The sequence below is a fragment of the Phaenicophaeus curvirostris genome, chromosome 5, assembly GCF_032191515.1.
Source record: "Phaenicophaeus curvirostris isolate KB17595 chromosome 5, BPBGC_Pcur_1.0, whole genome shotgun sequence".
Lineage (NCBI taxonomy): Eukaryota > Metazoa > Chordata > Aves > Cuculiformes > Cuculidae > Phaenicophaeus > Phaenicophaeus curvirostris.
This window is the reverse complement of record NC_091396.1, coordinates 50,192,706-50,214,941: the sequence shown is the minus strand read 5'-3', so window position 1 is coordinate 50,214,941 and position 22,236 is coordinate 50,192,706. Positions and strand designations below refer to the sequence as shown.

General features: G+C 36.6%; 1 protein-coding gene across 1 annotated transcript in view; it reads right to left on the bottom strand.

The window, feature by feature from the left end:
* The window catches only part of SPATA7 (spermatogenesis associated 7), a 36,992-nt gene that overhangs the window by 4,928 nt on the left and 9,828 nt on the right, over window positions 1–22,236 (bottom strand). Inside the window, exons 2-7 of the mRNA XM_069858643.1 lie at window positions 21,229–21,309; window positions 20,482–20,574; window positions 19,758–19,805; window positions 8,721–8,854; window positions 1,708–2,171; window positions 562–628 (exon numbers count right to left, since the gene is read on the bottom strand). Of these exons, the coding sequence (XP_069714744.1) occupies window positions 562–628; window positions 1,708–2,171; window positions 8,721–8,854; window positions 19,758–19,805; window positions 20,482–20,574; window positions 21,229–21,309 (887 nt within the window). The remainder of the gene's footprint in view (window positions 1–561; window positions 629–1,707; window positions 2,172–8,720; window positions 8,855–19,757; window positions 19,806–20,481; window positions 20,575–21,228; window positions 21,310–22,236) is intronic.

Here is a 22,236-nt window from a genome sequence, read left to right as displayed (position 1 = left end):
CTACTAAAAAGCTACATCAAAAAAATACTAGGAGCTAGCAGAATTTGAAGTGGTGTGATTTTTCACTAGAGCATCCCAGATACATTTGGCAAGACAGAAAGCAAACAGCATCAAGGGAAACTTCACCACCAACTGGCTTGAGTGCTTCCTACCTTGGTTCCTAGTCTTCTGTTGAAGGCTTTTTGGAATATATTATTCATTGTGAAAATGAAGTTAAAAAAATCCTTGAAAAAGAGGTACCTTCTGCTGAAAAATAATGTACCAATTATCTATGTCCTTAACAGATATATGTGTTAGTACACTTGTAAAAAACATTGAAAAAAAGTAATTAAATTTTGTAATATCCTCAAATCTCATCACATGCCTCAATATTTTTGTTATTTTTTCCACTTATTCTTCTGAAACTCTCTCCTCTACAGAACTAGTTCATATCATGACAATAAAGAAAACGAAACCTGAATTGGCTGCATGCTGCTGTGGCAGAGATGAAGTATGCACTCCAAAATGATGGTGAAGGTTGTGGTAAGAGTACCCAGATGATAGAGATGATAATTGTATTACCTTCAAAGTGATCTTCTGCTGTTCAGTCATAACTTTTCTCTCAGATGCTTTTTCTGCAGATGGAAGGCTGGAAAATTTAGAGATGTATTAGATTTTCAAGGATGCAACTTTCAAAATAAGCAGGATGAGAATACCAGCACTACCATAGAAATCTCCCATCAGCCTGAATGGAACCTAGTACTATAATGTCTCGGAGAGCTTAGAAAATTTCTGCCAGACTTCTATTCACGCCACAAAACTAAATCATAGTTAATTTTGAAGGATAACAACAGTCAAACATACGCGATCCAAATCCATTATTTGGCTGCATATTTACAGGGGATAGCTAAATTATCCAAAACTACTGTTTGGAGTTGAGAATGGAGATGAGCCTATATATTAAAAGGGCATGATGAAAATGTGTGACCCACAGCCAGAAAATCAACAGTTGCGATATAGAGCGAAATATCATAATTCCAGTCTTACAAAATTCCTACTTTGTTCTAGGACAAACCCATAGTTATGATGTGCAGGCACTGAGGGCACAAAAGAAAAAAGATTTATCTTTATGAAGTAGTATCAGTAAAAAAAAAAGTAAATCAAAACTGATTAATTTGCTAAGAAGGAGTTTAATGCAAGAGAAGAGCATTCATTTTGTACAAAATATATAGGATATGCATTTAAATAAAAACCATAAAAAGGCAATTAAGAGCTGCATTTAAGAGTTAAAAATCCTGAGATTTTTGCATGATGTATTAATTAATGTATTGGAAACTATAAGACTACAGGGGTGACAGTGGGGAACTCCTTGGATGCTTATAGTAGTTAAGTCTTTAGAAGGCAGAAAGCACAACGATCCACCCAAGAGAGCAAACAAAAGAGAGAGGGAAACTTTCTTCAGCAGATTTGATATTCAGCAGATTTGGATTTAGTGGCACTTTGTATCAATGAAACTAGTTGTTGCAGAGAGAAAACAAAACATGCCAGTGAAAAAGGAAAATCACATTCTGTTCTAGCTTTTGCTAAGACACATTTAGAATAATTTCAGAATAATTATTCTGGTTTTATAGAAATGTAAATGAGAGCAAAACATATTGCTTTTATGAAGATACTGTTATGATACCATCTGAATTTCACAGTATCAAATTAAAGTTTTAATGGCTGTACCTGATGACATCAGTCTGTGTTTGAGCTTCCACATGGTGCTTGAAGTGATTTTTCCTCTTCCTTCGAGCAGGAGTGTAATACCTGTACTCTGACAGGAAAGATTTAGCATCCGATATTAAGGTGCGTGGAGTAAAAGGTTTTTGGCTATCAGTAAAGAATTCAGAGTGTCTGTCCAGAAGATCCCCACTGCGTACTTTGGAGTTGCGTGCTTTATGCCTCTGGGAATGATTAATGCTCACAAAACTATCAGTGAAGCAACTGCATGAAAGTCCAGAGCGTTTTCTTGGTGTACTGACACTTGAGTTTGATGCACTAGATGTATTCCGAAAATCTTTTCTGGCATATTTTACTGGTCTAGAGGGAACCAAGACATGCTTGCTATAAGGAGACAGTGCTCTTGATAGGTACTGTGCCTGCTGAGCATAGGGGAAGAGATCATCTTTGTCTTCTGCTTCCAAAAAACTCTAGAAAAAAATAAAACAAGATTTGATTGCTTTGCAAGTTACCAGCTTTGCTCAAGTTGGTACTTCCAGTATTCTTTTTTCCATCTTGGAGGTATTTGCTATGTAAAACCTTTCCATTGTTGTAAAATGAAACTGGGTTTGAGAGCAGCCCCAGCATTAACAGATTTTAAAACCTAGAAAAAAAATATTAATGTTTTGTTACAGATTAGTGATGGCTACATCAAGTCAAGAGTTTCAATCATTTTAGTCCAAAAGATTCAATATATTTTAAGAAGTCAAGGCAGCATTGCTCTGAGGCCAATTATTTTATCTGGGTATGCTCTGTTCATAACACCTGGCCAAGGTAAGGTATATATTATCCTACTGACTAGTTCATAGTATGCATTCTCTTCAAGTGTGGAGTTGTTGCCTCTCCCTCTGAATCCTATTAGCTTCAAAGTGTATCACTCACCAGCTGTTTATAAGATGCACATTCTGGAAGGGTACTGCTCACTGATTCAGCTTAGACCAACACAGAAGCTAATGTCATGTGGTTGAAGACACAGAATAAGAAAACTAAACCTAACTGTTTATTCCCCATGTGATCCTTTTCTTCTTGTAGGTAAGACACACACATCTTTGGAAGGGCTGTACAAACATAGGATGTTACCTTGTGCAACAGCATCCTGCTCCATAAGAAATGTCCTAATTGCTGTAATAATATGAACCATCACAATGTCCTCGAGCTGACAGAATCAAGTTTCTGTCCTGTTCTCCTTTGTGTTTCTCAACCCAGGAGGTAAATAAGCAGCTGTGAAATTTCCCCTCTAACACTACTGAAAGCTGACAATACAATTAGTTAGCTTATTATGGACAAATAACAGCCTGCTAAGTTTATGAACAGATATTGAGGGGTGACCTCATTGCTCTCTACAACTACCTGAAAGGACGTTGTAGAGAGGAGGGTGCTGGCCTCTTCTTCCAAGTGACAGGGGACAGGACAAGAGGGAATGGCCTCAAGCTCCACCAGGGGAGGTTTAGGCTAGACGTTAGGAAAAAATTCTTTACAGAAAGGGTCATTGGGCACTGGAACAGGCTGCCCAGGGAGGTGGTTGAGTCACCTTCCCTGGAGGCGTTTAAGGCACGGGTGGATGAGGTGCTGAGGGATATGGTTTAGTGTTTGATGGGAATGGTTGGACTCGATGATCCGGTGGGTCTCTTCCAACCTGGTGATTCTGTGATCCTGTGATTCTATGCTCTATTTCCACCATCTGAACAAAGTACAGGAAGACAAGGAGACATCTGTACAGGTCCTAAAGCTCTGCAGTGAAAAAACAAAGAAAGGGGATGTGGTTTCCACATGTGCTCTATTCTTCTCTACTATGCTTCTATCAAAAAAGTAAAAACCATTAAGTAGAAGCATTACATTACTGAAGTCACTAACGGAATAGCTCACCTACAGAAAGTCCGAGAATGAGTAGATCCACTATGATATGACTTAAACATACGCCGCAAAATGCATTTGTTTATGACATACTACCCTAACTGCCAAACAAAAAGATTCACAGATCACCCAGCAGCTCATACTGATCTTATAATTAATCCATGTGGAAATTATTTTGAGAGACTGAAGCATGGATTCAGTGCATTTCCAGTGGCGCTTCATAGCCTGAGCATAATATAAACCTGGAGAAAATCTTCAAGAACACTTTTTCAAAATAATCATATGATTAAGACGTGGCCTGAAGTCTGGATGTGTGATCTTTCCTATCAGTAAGCCATAATAGACTGAAAATCAACAAAAGCAGCAAAATCAACTGTAAAAAAAAGAACCGGTGGTAATTCTGCAAGATAATCAATGCTGGTGAGACTTAGAAGTCTCCTACTGGGAAAGCAGGGAGAGAAATAAAAAAACAAAAAGAGAGAGAGAGATTCTGAAATCCTTGTATATTTGTAGAAAAGTCATAACAGTATCACCTAGTATAGGATAGTAATGTATTACTAGCATGCTAGTGCTATATCATATACTGTATTAACCTATGCTATGTAATACTGAGTATAGATTGTAAATATACAGATATTCTATTCTGTCCTTCAATTAATAAAAATGTTGTTCATAAAAGTTCTAAATAATATTATTTTTGCTGTATAAATCAGTTAAACCTACCTATGTTATTCTAGTACTCTGAAATATGCAGTTGCTGATGCCTACTGCAAAGAGGAAAGTTTTTTTTTTTAGCTAATTGAGCCGAAATAAACCTTTCTTGATGGTGCCTCATGTGAGCCAACTTTATTTTACTACTACAGCATAATTAAATGCTGAACTGATAACATTCAGTAACAATGCCAAACAAATGCCTGTGTTAGCAAGCAGTATAATGAGGCTTAGCAGTGCGATTGTTTGCATATAAAGTAGTTGCAGTGGTAGCTCAGTCCTATAGAAAACAGATAAGACTGGAAAGTTTCAGAATCCTCCAATATAGATGTTTTGAACAGCTAATTCCAAACCCTTCGGTATGTATTCTAAACAGCTCAATTTTTCTTGTATACTTTTTACTTTCAGTAAGTAAAACAGTCCGTGAAGTTGCAGTATATATCTGACCGCAGAAGCATTTCTGAATGTATGATGATTGGTGCCCTGCAATATACAAAATAATAATTTAAAAAACTATGTTAAGTGATATTAGCAAACTGCACAACTGCAACTCGTGAAAGCCACGTATTCTGTTTCTGGGATCCAGTTGAATTGATTCTAAAACAAGAGAAAGGGACAGAGCAAACACGGCAATAGCCTAAATTAAAGCATTCCTTATTTATGACGAAGCTTAGGGCAGTTCTTCAAACACATCATAAGTAGAACAGACAAAGTAGCTAAGGTAGTGACTAGATAGGAGAACTTCAAACCACAGCTGTATTTGTATCAGTCTTGAGATGTGCTCATTCAAGTATTGAGAAAGAAGAATGCCTTTTGAAGCTCTTATCCTGGTGTAAACCTCTAACAGGTAGGCAGTTCAGCCTTTAGATACACAAGGAATCAATATCAGGAACAAAGAACTATGTTGGTGACTGCAAAAAGATTTTAAAGGATGTCAATGAATACTATTTGCCTGCAATTTGTGATTAAGCTTTCAGAAAATTATTTGTACAACTGTGTTGGTATAAGCAAGTTAATAGTAAGCAAGCATGCGCATTTTCTTCTCTAATCCGTATCTATAAAAACATCAGATTTTTAGTAGGGAAAAAAAAAGAGAAAAGCATTTCTACAAAAATGAGGTAGCACACTGCTTGAAAGATTTTTAGCTCTTTTCTTCAGATACAATTAAAAAAAATATTATTCCATGAAAGTATCATAATTTTGGACATTAGCACTATCAAGAACTAGAACTAACATAAATTGAAGTCAAGAATCTTGACACCTATCTCGTTTGCCAATATACATCCCTATACTGTTGATTCAACCAACTGTAATTTGTTTCAGAAGATATACATTTACTCAATGCCATACTTCAACAATAATAAACCATTTTAAAAGGTTTCATAAATTACATATTTATGCTTTGGTTTTGTTAGTCACAGAACTGTGGTAAACGGAGTATTACTTGCAGCAAGCTTGTATAGACAGGACCTCTGAGACTCCTTAGTGGAGTCTGTGGAAGAAAAAGTTCAGTCAAAACACATCAGAGCATTAGGCCCGCATCTAACAGGCAAGAGAAGTAACAGAAAAAGAATCCAGATTTCTAAGTTTATTCCAAGTTTTACTTTCTGAAAGAAGTTTAGCTTCTCAACTCAAAACTACTGAGGTACCAGTTGCCTTACAAAACCAAGCTTCAAAAAGAAAGCTTGCTAAATCTATTTTTACATAAAAGGTCCAAAGGCACATCTCACTGGGGTCACTGGAGTTACACCAAGATGCAATTAAGTCTTGAAAACAACTTGTTCTTGTATGAAAAGTCTTCCAGCAGAACAGTTCATCTACCATCATAAGATGAGATCAGAGATACTTTTTGAACTGTACTGTCAAGATACAAAAGCTGCAATTTTATAATAAATGAGTGTCTGATTCTTATAGCGTGACACAGCTCAATTTATAAACCACTTTAATATTGCTGTAAGTGGGCGAAGCACCTGCTCACCACTGCCTGGACAAAGCAAAGCTGTCCTGTAGTAACCAACAAGCTGCCTTTACAGTTGCTGCTGTTGTAACCCCCTTGTATGTCATCATTTCATTACATGTTTTGATAATTAGTTAAGAATTGAGAAAGGCAAGAGAGAAAATTCACACAAACAGGTGAATAAGACCTGTAAGAATATAACCAGTTTGCATACTGGTATCAACAATAGACATTTTTCTCATTCAAAACTGTTCCTGGTACTTTCTTTCCTTTTGTATGTGTGTGGTATTCAGTTGTATAATGTGGTACGTTCCTACTTTAATCAAATACTGAGATGTTATTAACAAGGGGTATTACTTAATGTGAATATGGAAATGTATTAATTCAAACAATCAGTATGAGAGGCGATTGTCACTGTGAAGCCTGATAGGAAATGTGTATTGAATATTCCTGATGAAAGCATCTTTCTTTGATGCTCAGAAGGTTTGTCTGCTTTCTTCAGTCACTTACAAGTCTAATTCTGACAGAACTAATTCAAGCACAATACACGTTCAGATTGTTAATATCACAACAGTATAATAAATATTTAAATGCAAAGTATTTGAGTAGGCAATTCACACAGCCATGTACATGAGCTGCATATAAAATTCATAGGAGAGATTAGAAACAGTTAATGGTGTTTGCTAATCTATATTTCATATGCACAGGCAGATGGTCATAACTGTCATTCTTACGAAATAAAAGTGTCTCAAAAAAACAGACTTGAAGGGATCTTAAAATGCCAATGTAATGCCAACCATACTTAAAATGGTAAAAAGATGAAATTTACCCTCCTATGGAGTGGCTTTCCTCCAAGTCACTTTTGGCATGGATTAATTTCTTTAAAAAAATTATTTAGCAGCCAGAAATGCTCATTAATAGGGTTATCTGAACATGGGATAAGAAATACCAGCTCTTGGTCAAATCAGAGATTTTACTTCATGTCCAGCTCCATTCAGATTTTCCTGCTACGCTTAAGCTTCATGCAGTATAAGCCATTGAATCACCCAAATCAGCTTTGTACAGAAAAATAAAAATTAAAAATCTAGGGATTTCACTAGGATATAGCTTTCCATCTCCGGCAGCACTTGCAAAGAATGTATGGTAGTGGCATTCTATGCATAGACATCATGGTATTTTCCAGGCTGTGTCACACAGCCCTTTCAATAGTGAGAAAACTTAGAGTAATTCATTAAAGAAGGAGTATTGATAAGTAATTTGCTGACAGATGAATGAGTGGATACCCACAAATGTGTCCATCCTCAAGCTTTTCAGTCTAAATAAGTCTCTAAACATTCGTTTAAAAGTTACTTATTCACAAAGACACACAAACACAAACCTAGACGCCTTTTCAGCATCTGTATCTGTAGTTTATCATCCTACTTTGATTAACTTTCACAAGTGTCAACCATTGTTGTCACACTACATGGAAAGAGAGGAGCAGAAGAGAAGTACAGCTGTTCCCAGGACATCTTATGCTTTACCCGAGCGCCTACTTGACCGTAAGAGATAAACTACTGTCTTTGGAGAATGCACTTGTGAGTGATCCTATCGAAAGAATGCCCTGTTGTGCCATTCGAAAATAAGCCTGCTCCTTAGCTTCTCACTTAGGTCTTCTGCCGATAGTAGAGAAATGCATGATGCACCATAAACATATATCTCATCTCAACCCATGGTTCTAGATGGGGCCATTTTATGATCAAAATACTCGCTTTGATTAAATCACTGATTATTTTTAAAAGCCAGCAATGAAATCTAGGCAATCACAACAGAAATAACATAAGGCATAAGAAGTGGGTGCTAATGAATGAAGCCTTTTGAAAATAGAAAGTCAGGTGCATGCATCAGAGAATGGTCTGGGTTGGAAGGCACCTTAAAGATCATCTGCTTGCAACCCCCATGCCATTGGTAGGGACACCTACTAGATCACTGTCCAAGGCTCCATCCAACCCGGCCTTGAACACATCCAAGGAGGGGGCACCCACAACTTCCCCGGGCAACCTGTGCCAGTGCCTCACCACCCTCCTTGTGGAATTTCCTTCTTATGTCTAGTCTAAATCTGCTCCTCTCCAATTTATAGCCATTCCTCCTCTCCTATCACTACACACCTTTGTAAAAAGCTCCTCCCCAGCTTTCTTGTAGGCCCCTTTTACATTTCACCTTTTTTTTGTGGACACTTTATAGTGACCTTCTAGTACCTAGGAAGCACCGAGGCACTCTTCATCCAGATACCTGCCACCTTTGTCAGGAGGCTGAGATGTGCATTTGGGGTTGGGCGCATGCCAGGAAGACTCTTGTCTATTTGTGCTGCTTGAAATATGCCAGTCCTCCTTCTAGAGCTGCTGCACAGCAGTGATCAGTTGTTATTACAGGAGGCAAGCAAACCATGATTGCTACTAAACAACATTAGAATATCTACCTTTCCAAATGAGGATGGCAGCAGCCTTCCACTCTCTCTTGAGCTGGATCGGGAGGCAGTTTTGCCCATACTCATTTCCTCTTCACACCTGGCTATCTTCTTTTTCAGTTTCTCTCTTCTTTGCTGGTCAGCAACTTAGGAAAGAGAGAAAGTTTGTCAGATCCAAACTAAAATATTCTTTTTTGCCCTAACAGATTTGAAAACCTCATAGGGTTTTCCAATTACTCAGCAAAGTCAGACTGTGTCCCACTTCCAACACATAGCAATTATAAAAATTACCTCTACTCTTAGAAGTAAAATATTAAGAGTATGCTGGTAGCTGAACCTTCGCTTTCCTTAAGTACTCTCATCTCACATCACTATGCAGGAATGCCAAGATCAGTCTTGCTAACAGAGCACTCTGCTCAAAAACTCACAAGATTGCTCTCAATTTTTTAAGGATAGAATCCTTTGACTATAGTCTCATCCAGAATTTCAACAAAACCCTCCATGTTTATTGTTAGCAAAACTGACACGTGAAAAATTCATGCTCACGTTGTGGAAAAATTGTGAATGGCCTTCCAGATACAGAAATACATCGCAAAACAAGCATGTTCATGTAAAGAACATAAAAATGAAGGCAAACACTGTGAAAGGGTCACTGTCAAGTCAGGAGTGGAAATTGTTATCAGTCTACGTTGGTCTGCAGTCCAAGATCTTGTTTGCACTGTCCATGCAGCACAGAAGATGACTGAGGGATCTCTGCCATCAGATAAAGAAAGGAACCCAAAGGATAGGTAAAATTTCCATGTTCGAACTTGCTATCGGTCACCTACATCTGATATTTTACATAATATAGCCCAAATGTTTTTTACATTGTGAGCACCTAAGTGCCACAAATGAAGTTCACAAAGCTGAAAAATCCAAATGAAGCTAATGACAAACATTAATAATTTCATTTCCAAGTGGGAAAGAGAGGGTTTATATAAGCAAGCATGCTTTTGAAGTCTGTATACACAATGAATCCTACTTTAATTCTTGAATACATTTCTCATTCACTTAACACAGACCCAAGTGCGTGAATGGTTTGTTTGATACAGAGACACAGACAGAAAGGCCTTTGCAGATTTCTTATTCCATTTCATAGTATATTTATATCACACTCTGGCAGACCCAAATCTTCACACACACGGCTATACTTAACACATGGAAATGCAAATAACTTTGTGGATCAGTGTGGTACATTCTTCTAGACAGCTGAGAACTACAGCAGTCTGAGGACTTTTAATCAGCCTTTAAAATACATTCATCTGTGTACATTAACCCTACATACATGCTAACCCCTAGGAATTATTTAAGTATGTCTATTCATTTTATTAAACATTTCAGTCTACTTTTAAACTAGGAATGATTCTTTCAGATGAAAAATCCTTGCTCTCATTCCTCAGAGGAATCCCTCTTTTTCTTTCAGTTCTTACGATTCATATGTAAAACACAAAGTAATTTCTTTTATGGCTGTTGATATATTCAGCATATTCCATTAGAATACTTACAATATGAAGTTGTTTTTATTAGTCAAAAAACATTAGCTGAAGTTAAGATATGCTAAATTCTGCAACTCTGAATTAAAAATACACCTTGTAACAGAAGGAAAGAATATAGTGTACCATTAAATAATTAACACTCAATATTTTCCTTCCTACACTGAATTATCATGTGGCTATTCTAACTTACTATTATTTCTAATTGTGTTTGTCTTAAAAGTTACAGATGAACGCTCAAAAATTAGCTACAGGCCAGAAGTTTTATATGTTTGAGATAAATAATTACTCATGCTGGGCCAAGAGTGTGTCTGTATTTGCAAATGCATGAGAATTGTAAAAATTGAATTCTTGTCTGCTGCTCTGGTAAAGTGATGATGGCTGAAATGAGTGTTGAATAAATATCATGAATGAGTGAGAGCTCTACAAAGCAAAAAAGAATGAAAATCATGCAGAAGTATGGGTGTCTGATTTTGTAAGTGCAAGTAGATGCTCTAAACAGATATTTCCTTATGCTCAAGTGCTTAGGAGAAAAGTGGGCTTGTCTAAGACAAGACAGGCTTAAACACTTCATGTTGTACCTGCATGCCATGGCTTCAGAAGAGTTTCTGAGCAAAGCGTGAAGCAGTGTGAATATTACTGCAAAACTGAGTTCTTGTGTTCTTATTCTCCGCTTCAGAGGATGAAGTCTGCGATTTAACATACATGGACAGAACCTGCCTTTTACCACTAGAGTTCAAAGCTATAAAAGCCAGCTACTAAAAATCTCCTCCAGGACTGCACGCTGTGACTCTTCTCAGACAAAGTGCAGTTTGCACCCTTGAGTAAAACAAGCACAGTAAACACATCAGGATGCTAAGGCTATCTTTGGTTACCAGAGTGACCCATTGGGACTACTGTTACCTGCAAGGGAAATGGAAAATCTTTGCCTCACAGCAGTTATACAGTGAGCTTAGCTCAGCTAATCCATTATGTGTGTTCCAAAACCTATAAAGTCACTCCTGTGTACTAAGAGGCAGAGCAGATGTATTGGAAACAGAATGGCAGAAAACGCCAGCAGTGTACCTACACATCTTGTTGCCAAAACAGGGAATTTTCAGGCTAGGTCTGCTGTAAAAGCTAGGAAATGTGAAACTGGCAAATCCAGAGATAAAGAAATCCTTCTTGAATAGAGTTAATGTAGATGTAAACATACAGCTAGATGTAAGTTAGGACAGCCCTGAGGCAGTCAGCAAGCAACAGAGACAAGGGTATAGACACAAGAACACGCATGCTGTCTACCAACCTCCCATTACTTCACATGTCCTTCCCCAAGCAGGGACTAGAGAATTCAGTCTTTGTTTGGCTTTAGCCACACAGAAAATGGTATCTTACAAATGGCCCAAACCTTTGAGGCACTAATTACAAGTAATATTACAATTGATGGGTGCTGAAGATGCTTAAGGCTACCATACAATACCACTTGTCCTGCAGCTGTGAATATATTAAAGACAATGAAAGAGACAAGCATTCAGGAAGAAACATGCACTTCAAAAGGGAGATTTATCTGTTAATTGGAAAGGTTGCTCCCTGTTTGTGGTATCTGCTACTTCAAATCAATCACAGATATAGCTTCTTTAGTTTTCAGCAAGGTTAAGTAACTAAATTTGTGCCCTTGCCATACTGACACACACTATCAGAAAGTAAATATCATCTCCATTTGTTAACAGATACTTAATTTCACTGCACATAGCCTTATTAGAGACTCTGAAATTAATTTTATCTCACTAACTCCTGTGCTCAAAACCACCACAGAAATTTATAGTACAGCAAAGAGAAAATGCATGAGAATACAAAGTAGCGACTTTTGTATATCAGATAATCTCTGAATCTATGAAACTAAATTCTGTAGCTTACTGCATCTGTCCTATGAAACTGTTCTCTTAATTCTGTTGGCAACGAGAGGAAGCACAATACCAACCATAAACTTCAGAAATTAAATTGTAGGATTCTCCATAAAGACCTACCTATAAAACACTGGTCAACCTGTCATTTGCCTCAGCAAATACCCTTTTCACAGAGTACACCACATTTCCAAAGCGGAGATGACATCCTTACATTTCCCTGTTAGAATACTCCCTCTATAGGCTTCATGCTTTTTTCCTTAAAATTAGGTTGCAGCAGTATTTCTAGACACATGCCTAGAGTTATAAAACCAATGTCATAAACCTGGAAGAAATAAAATAATCATACATACTACACTCCAAGGCAGCTTAAAAATCTCTGTGCTTGTAAGGACAGTACGATTTGGAATGCCAGTGGTTGCCCCTTGCTCTGAATTTCCAATCTCTAAATTTATCATATGTCACATTACAGTACAATTGGCAGTTAACCTTCAAGTTATTTCCCTTTTGATATAAATAACCCATGGCAGACAATGCAATACTTAGATGTAAATTGAGTTCATCTTGTAGAACAATGTATCTCAAAAGAATTGTCCAGCAGTGAGCATTTCTCAAATGCACTTTTATATTAGCTATTTTTGCAGAAACACATTTCTGGTTATTATACGTTACAAATTTTCTTTGACAAACAAGGCAAACATCAATCTCATTTCTGCTGGGCTTGAAGTGCCTGCAATGACCATAATTAAAATGTTCAGTTGGTGATATCACTTCTGCAAGAAAGCTCTTCCTCTTGCAAGAATTTTTATTATCAGCTTCTGAGCTCTGCACAAATCTCCAAATCTCCAACAGACCATGATTTAAGAACCTCGGGTAAGATCTCATCAAATGCTAATTGAATTTTGCCACTGGGTATGAAATTTGTGTTTCTCATAAGTCTAAATTGGAATTTCTTAACACAGAAATTTTAATTTTCAGAACTAACATCTAAAGATGAATTGTAGTCCTTCACTTCCACTATCAGTAGCACTGTTTTTATCAATTAAGGGAGGAATCATCATGAAGAAAAGGTGACAAAGGATTTATCGAGGCTTTGTTACTGCAGGCTTGCTTGTATCAAATAGAAAGTAATATTTGTATCAAGGCATGTATTTCAGAAATGTGATACTGATTGGCAAAGCTACTGACAGCAGAACTTGGCCATTGCTAAAGCCTGGAAATAAAGCCTAACAGCGAGACATGAATTCTTCACAGGAATTTAAGGATAGGCTAGAAGCATGGGATTATCCCCAATCCATCCACCTGATCATTGTATGGGGTCCTCATCCAACAGATTCTTGCAGGTGCTGTATGAAGAATACAGCAGCCTGTGCACAGTCTACTACACGAAATTGTTAAAAGCATGCACCAGTGCTGAAGAAAACTTCTGAACCTGTTCAGGTAAACCTCTAAACTTCCATTCATGTATCCTAGGGAGACGTCAGACTGGCTTCTAGGTGGGCCTGGACAGCAGATTTTGATTTAGGCATATGGTACTGAGCTAATACTGAGAGTAAGTGGAAAGCGTAATTTTATTCCTGCTCGCTGGTATGCGATAGCTATTTTGTGATCCTCAGCAATAGTGGAAAAATGTATAAAAATAACCACCCCCGCAATGACCAGATGGCAAAGCTGGGTAAATCTAGTTACAAACCAGGGACATATTTTCAATAATAATGATGATTAATTACTGAAACAACTACAAAAAGAAATTATCTTTTTTCTATTTCTTAATCTTTACAGGCCAGGACTGCAGTCCTTTCTTGTTTATGTGCTCTATTTACCATATTTAGTACGGTTGAGATCCATATTAGCATAACTAGATGAAATTTTTGGTCTGCTTAACTCATGATGTCAGACTAGATGATGTGATGTCTTTTCATAACCACAAACTCTGAAAAATGTATTTTTGATGTACTGAATACAAAGCTAAAATGAATTACCTCTCATAAAAAAAAGAAAGAAAACCTTTCTGTAGAAGAAACTTTAAATAACTTCTATAAAATTAAGGTAAAATTACTAAAGTTAAATGTACAGGTTCATAAAGATTTTTTTAGTGGGTTTTCCTGCTCTCTAAAAATTTAGACTTGATAAATATACTAGAATATCTTTTCAAAGACATACTTGAACTCTGAGAACATACATGTTCAAACTATCCAAGTGTTTGATTTTAAAGGATTTATTTAAGTTGCTTATAACTTTAATTTTCAGAAATGTATATGTAAGGACAAGACTCAACAGAAAAGTTAAGAATCAAATGTGGAGATTTTGTGAAAGCTTCCTGTAAAACAACAGCAAAAAGAAGATACGTAACATACTTTTCATAAATCTCTGCTTTTCGCAGCATAAAGGGTAGACAAATACAATGTAAAATATGTACCATGTGACCATGTGAAAATAATGTAAGAATAATTACTTTTATACATTTATTTATATTTTCTCTCAAACATAACGCCTAACCCTCCAATAGTTTGATTTGTTGTCTCCCCCCACCTCTCATTATGCCCTAAGTATTGAGGTTTCATCACTGCTAAAACAGATTTGTGGAGGGTAACTTCTCAGAATACAATTTTTTTTCCTTCTTCTCGCCTCCCTCCTGCAGCAGCATCAGAGACCTGCATTCCCAAGCACACTAATCACTGAGTTTGGGCTGTATCACAGAATCACAGAATCACAGAATAACCAGGTTGGAAGAGACCCACCGGACCATCGAGTCCAACCGTTCCTATCAAACACTAAACCATATCCCTCAGCACCTCGTCCACCCGTGCCTTAAACGCCTCCAGGGAAGGTGAATCAACCACCTCCCTGGGCAGCCTGTTCCAGTGCCCAATGACCCTTTCTGTAAAGAATTTTTTCCTAACGTCTAGCCTAAACCTCCCCTGGCGGAGCTTGAGGCCATTCCCTCTTGTCCTATCAATACTGTACTATCAATACGCCCTGTCGAAAAGCCTCTAAACATATGGGTTGAGAAGTTAGTACTGTTAGAAACCAGGCATGTGTAGCAGCAGCTGTCTTACTTGGCATAGCCTCTGTCAAGTTTTCTGGCACAAATTCCACAACCACAGACTTCCAACGGCCATTGGTATCAATCAACATGCATGGACTAATTCTGAACATAGAAGTTTCACATTTCAAGAGGTTTCACATTTTAACAACTATTTTAAGTCAATAAGGCTGATCTAATACACAAGAACATGCTCACTGCTAGCCCAGTGGCATGGCAGCTTGCCTACTTTGCTGCCAGCTAAGATACTGGGAAAAGAACAGTGGAAACTGAATCCAATTTAAGGACAGAACACATTCAGTTGGCCAGGGATAATGTCAACTACAGTATCATGTTTAATTCTTAAACACTAATGACTGATTCATGGCAACATCCCCAGAGGGAAATACTCACCTGCTACTTTAGCAGTGCACGAAGCACATTTTCAGGGGATGTTTTTTAACACTATCTGCAGGAATTCTGTTTTGTAACTCTATGCTATTAATACAGATTAGCATTTCAAACTGAAAATCTATCCTCCTTCCTAAATCTCTTTTGAAATAAAGGTGGAATAAAATCCTTATTTGGGATGCAATAAGTAAGAAGACAAAGAATACAAAATGAAAAAAATAACAGGCTTCAGTTGAGGCAATGACAGGCACAGAACTACCAGGAGAATAAAGCTGTAAACCCCCGACCTCACTCACACTATGGAGATTCCGCTGATATTTAGTCATATTAATGTTGCAACTGTGACTGGATAAATTGTGTGTCCCATCAACAGCGAAAGAAAATATATTTGTTCGAAAATATTCTAAAAAACCTTTTCCTTTATGTTCTTCCTCAGTACATTTCCAATACTCCTACTGCCTATGCTATTGGCTGTCATCTCCACATAATCTTTCATAAAAGACAGAGGAAGAAAAACTATTCTCCATTGGATAACCAGAGATACTACAAGTAATACCTTGCACTAAGCTTAACACCTGAACATGTTACACTTTGTTACTATTATTACAGTACAGAAATCTGTAGATCAAAATGAACAACGCATAGAACAGTAGGAAAAATACCGCACCACTCTAATTTTAGGTATGAATTAAATTGAAATAATTTTTCAATTTCATTCTAAACACCAAGAGTTTACAAGAATAGTGAAGATACTGGACAAGGGATGCCTGAGTAGTCTTAAACTTAAGTACCCTGAAGACAGTGACACCAATAATGAAGAATTTCAAAGTAGATGTGTCCCATGGAATTATCCCTTTGTTAAGTCTACATAAATTTCAGCCTGTGTGTGGCAGAATTTCTTACCTGTTTATAAACTGATCTCCGTCAGGTGACAAAACGTATGAAGAAAGCAGGTCACAAAAAATATTTCAGTTACATGCACACATTGAGTATCCATATTAATCTTCAAAGGTTTTTATTAAGAAAGGATAATCTTAAGTATCTAGTACAAACATATACACGAAAGTCCTGGACACATTGTAGCTGAAATACTTTTACTGTTGACCATCATGAAACAACAATTTCAACTATGGCATCTAAAACCCTTATATTTTGCCATCCAAAATCTGCCTTTTAAAACTGGAATTACCAGGATAAATGCTTTCAAGTAAATTCAGATGTAATCCTGACAGTGTTGGAATTGGACATCTGGAAAAAATCTTTTAGCTATGCAGATATTGCGACACTGGAACAGGTTACTCAGGTTGCCTAGAGGTTTCCAAGACTTGGCCGACTGATCTAGTGTTGGCAGAAGTCCTATATTGTAGCAGGAAGATCAAGGAGGACTAAATGACCTCCAAAGGTCCCTTACAACCAACATTTCTGTAATACTATGAAAGCAGGTATGTGACAGAAGCTGAGCTTCCAAAAAATTTAGGAGAAATGACAATACATACAAGACTAAGCTGTTGAGAGAACTCACTAGACAGGAAATCTATGAACAAGTATTTCTCATCTCTATTGAGTAGGAAGACTCTCTTCTGAAATAGTAAACAGAATCAACAAGCAAGCTATATAACATTAAGCATCTGGGGCAAGTGCTGAACTTCAGTGAAATCCAAAGTAAGATTTCTCTTGCTCTTGCAGAAACAGAAAAGAGAATCTCCTACTGCAAGAAAAATAAGTGTTTATAGTATTTTATGCAGATAATTTATAACTGGGAACATTTTTCAGCATTGCAAAGTAAGAACATTACACCAAGGAACATTCTAATAAAAAGATATTTACATAAGTTTACTTTATTACTTTGCTTTCCATCTTTCACTTAGCACTCACATTTTCATCAGAGAACATGAGGTACCTCACAAAATAAAACCTGAAAACTGGGGCAGACACATAATACCGTATTGAGAAGCCACTTCTAGGGGGAAAAAAAACCCCAAACCCAAATCATGCATTACTTTGTTAAACACTTACTTTTAAAATGGCAAATTCATTGTCTCTTTTATAGTTGTACGATTCCCCACAGTACAAAACATAAAGCAAACTAACTGTATGTTAGAACTGAGCAAAATCTAAGGCTAAAGAGCTCTGACTACACTGAATACTGAGCTCTGGGAAACCAAGAAGCAAGTCCAACATTTCTTCCGAATGAATCCTCTGCTACAGACAAGGACCCCAGTCCTTGAGCTATGATACTGAGCTTCACTTTATGAGCTAGCTGTATTTTGGGAATATAATAAATTTCAACTAAGTAACAATTACCACTCCCAAGTTACAGGCTAGAAAAACAGTAGGTAAATTGAGGAATTTTTTTTGTGTGTAATCAAAGGCTTTATTTTTTTTTCCCCCTAGATTTAAGGTTTTTTTCCTTTGTGTTGAGCTGTGTTGATAGTATCCATATTTTAATAAGTTAAAACATAGCAGCAGCTCTTTCCAGCCCAGTCTGAAAATATGTGAAAGAGCAATTTAGTGAGGATTTAGTGTACCAATTTTATTAAACAGATGGGTAAAAACAAAAGCAGCAATAAAAGTGAAATGTTTCCATCACACCCTGTATAGAAGACTAATGTTCTGTCTGTGTCCAGGACAGACTTACATAGTCAGACACTAGTCTGAGTAAGATGAACCAAAAGAGAAACATATTGCACAAAGCTTTGCTATCTCAAATGGAAATTTCCTCACTACAGAGAGCACACCTGCTAGTGTCATGACAATTATCTGCTAAGGCTAAGGCACTGTTGCTGTGTCCCAAAATGAACTCATTCAGGGAAACTCATTCAGAAGCATTTTATATGTAAAGACAGCAGACTAAAATAAATGGGCTTGGTGTTGAGAAAGACCCAAGACCTGAAAATGTATGGAAGAATAATTGTTAATTAGGGAACCTAAGAAAGATCCTAGTAGACCCAGAAAGAAAAGCTACACAAGGTTTTTATTACACAAATGCATAGGTGTAAATATTCTTCTTACACCAACCTGTATTTTCATGCTAGTTTTAAAGCAAATGTTGGCAGAGTTGGAGCATGAGAAGGAAGAGGGTTTTTTACAGGTAACACTGCAGCACAGGTGATCTGAAATTACTACTGCAACCTGCAGACTCTAGATATACCTGAACCTTTTGAAAGCAGGAGAAGGCAAGCCCATATACTGTATCTTTGATGATGTTGCAGCTAGTTGCTTAATTGAGTCTTAAACCCATTATGCAGAAGTACTGAAAAAAAAAAATCTAATGAAATTGAGTCTTTCTGCCAAAAGGATGACTGATTTCCGGCATCAGCTTTAGTCACTCTGATAATTTTAAAACGCATATCACTCTGGCTTAACAGGATTTGAGACTAACCACAAAGTATTCTGTCCTTGGAAGATTTATCTTTTCACTCTGAACGAATACTTGAATTTTCTCCAGTATCTCAGCAGTTGTAATTAAATATGGAATTGGAGAAAAAAAAGAACTTTCTCTAGTTGTGCAAGAGAAAAAGACAGATAGATAACAGAAATACGTCTTTTTTGTTTTAATGATACTATTTATCTCATTTGATTGATACACTTTTATTTATGGAATACTAAACAATGATTTGAAAGTATTGCTTGTCAACTAACACTGAAGTAAGGCTACAGTACTGATACCTTCAAACAGTGTTAAGAAATGAGACAATGTGCAGAAAAAGTAACTGCAGTTTGATCCAGGCTGTGAGGCTGTGAATTTGTAAATGGTTCTGCTTACTGTGAAATGGAACGAGAACTTTCAGTCCCAGTCCCCAGGTGCTCACATTCCCCAAACTCCTCTTGATGCAAATCTAGTAAGGTCTCTTCTTGAAAGTTCAAGTTTGCATCTTATCACAAGAAAGGCCAAAATGCTGAAATTCTCTGATGTCCTACATTAATTGTGTGGATGAAAAACTCAGCAAACTCAGTTGTGATGCTAAGCACAACTAATCACTGACAGACTAGGCCCATCTCACTAGCACTACATTCACTGCAGATTCTTACAAAAAGCTGGAGGATGATGTGAAAAGATGGAGACAAGCAGATACATGAAGGCTTAACAAAGGGTTATTTACATTCTACTGTTACTCTTCTATTCCTCCAGCTCTTTTGTTTTGTTAAGTTAATTTTACAGAGGCTTTTGCAGAACTACTGTACCACAAATACTTACGTTTGATGCTGGTCAACCTACTTTTGGGCAATGAGCAGTCTACAGCTGCTGCAAATAAGAGAAAAACAAATGTGAGTGATTCAATACTTACTTAGTATCTGCAATGGCTAGAAAAAAAGTAGCAACAAACCAAAACAGAACAAAGACTACCTTAACTGAAACACAACAATTCTTCTCTAGTTTAAAATGTGCTACAGTGTATTTAAAGAATTAGGTTGATATTTTTACAAACAGGGAATTGTAGAGACAAAGATGTTTAAGTAAAATATTTATTTGAAGGAAGAATCAACAGTTAAATGAAGATTTCTTAAAAAACGGTTCTATACATTTTGTGCTTATGCTACCTTTTGTAAGATAACAGTGAGCATGGACTCCGGCAGAATCCAAAGCCTCGGTGTACCTTTTCAGTTTAGCATATTATTTCATAATTATTATTTCATCAAAAAGGGAGTGAAGCAAATACAGCACAAAGTACCCTAGGAGTAAGGTAGTACCTTTGGTAAGCATTTAAGGAAAAGGTTTTCATACAAAACTTCCAATCTCAATAACACAAAAGTATTATTAAATAACAGCCATGTCTCCTTGCTGACATCAGTCTGAGTAAGAAACAGCAAGAAAATTGAACTTTCTACCATCTAGTTAATTCCCTCTTGATACAAGCCTATTCTGAGAGAATGAGCTAAATTTGTGGGCAGAAAGTTCATTGACATTCGCACATTTTTACCTTTGGCTGAAAGGATTCTGTTGTAATGAAACATCATGTGATCTCTGATCAGATACTGCTTAGTTAGAGTTTGAGAGGAATCAATGCAGAAAGCTGTAAGATTAAAAATTAATAAATGAAAGTTACAAAGGCAGGCACAAGAATACTAAAATACTAAACAGTTATGAACTGCAATTCAGAGTCACAAATTTTAAATTACTGTGTGCTTAACTTCTTTGCTCAAAGACAGTCATTTTTCTTTACCCGTTACTATCACATGAAATCATTCTGTCTCCTTTTTTTATTTCCTCACTGAGTCACCAACCCAATAAATTGCTACAGAGGTGGCTAAAGTTGGACTATGAAAACCCCAGCATGGAAAATTCCGATTTCTCCATTCTATGTTCTTTGGCAAAAAGCATCTGTGGTAGCAATATGGCACAGCAACATATACCATACTAGCCTACGTAAACTACTGACTGTGAAGGAATATGATTAACCTCATAGGGTCTTTTAAGTAGTAATCATATATATATTTCAGCTAATTCAGATGTTACATGTTCATGTATTTCGTTATCTTGCTAACTATTTGTATCTAGATACTGTCGAGGCCAAACTTACTTCTCAAATGCACTGAGTAATGCATACTAAATGTAAATACTATTAAACTTCACCAATTAAGCACAATGCAAAAGTTTTATTCATAAAATCAATGAATTCACATAAAATTAACCATGTCAACATTCTGATGAAAGCACACATACTTACCATTACTTTTAGTACTTAAGTGTCCTTTAAATGGACTTGCTGGACCACATCTAGGAATGACGCCATTTGGGTATTCACTCACTTTAACAAAATGTCAAACAAAAAACCAAAAGTTAAAAAAAAAAGTAAAAGCATATTTTTACAGACAAGACTAAGTAGAGAATCCTTCTCCAAATACATCAGGAATGGTTGTGAACCTTTTTGTTAGAGGAAAAAAGTCTTATTTAAATTTTATATTATTACCAAAATGCAACAGTGTAGTTAAGCAACTTAATCTAAACATCAAGATACAATGGTAGTGCCTTCACTTGTTCTGGGAGTTAAACAGCAGAACAGACTATTAGATCACTTTAACCTGAACCTTACATTGGTTATTAAATTGCATTGAGATATGGCCACAGTTTTATACCTATGCTAACCTACAATTTGTTTTAAAGTTCTATTGATAGCATGTTACTGTTACGTCAAATGACTAACATGACAAAAATTCTGTACATAGAAAATAATGGTGGTTAGCATTAACACTAAAATACAAATTTAACAGATGGAAAGAAGTAAATTACACTTGTGTGAAAATCCATCCTATCAAAGAGAACACACTATTAAAAAATCTGGTTTGCCATTCAGTCTTCTGGCAGTTTGATAGACTGAGAACTCTATAGACAAGAGTTGATGCTGACAAAACTTAAACAACCAGCTGCTCTGAAAAATGAAAGAATATTAATTAAAAGCTCTGCATCTTCTTGAAAATAATGCTGTACTGTCAGGCTCATGACCACTGTCTGTAGCTCAACCTACAATTTAAAAATCTGCACCTGAATTAATTAAGAACCTGCAACACTTTTAGAACAAACTTTAACAGGATATATACTATTACTACAAATGCTAGTATAAAGAAAGCATTCCCTCAAGTCATCCAAGACCCTGCTTAATATGTAAAGTAAAACAAAACAAGTCTTCTTTAAGAGAGTAAATAGACCATCATCTATTAAAAAACATCAATTAAAG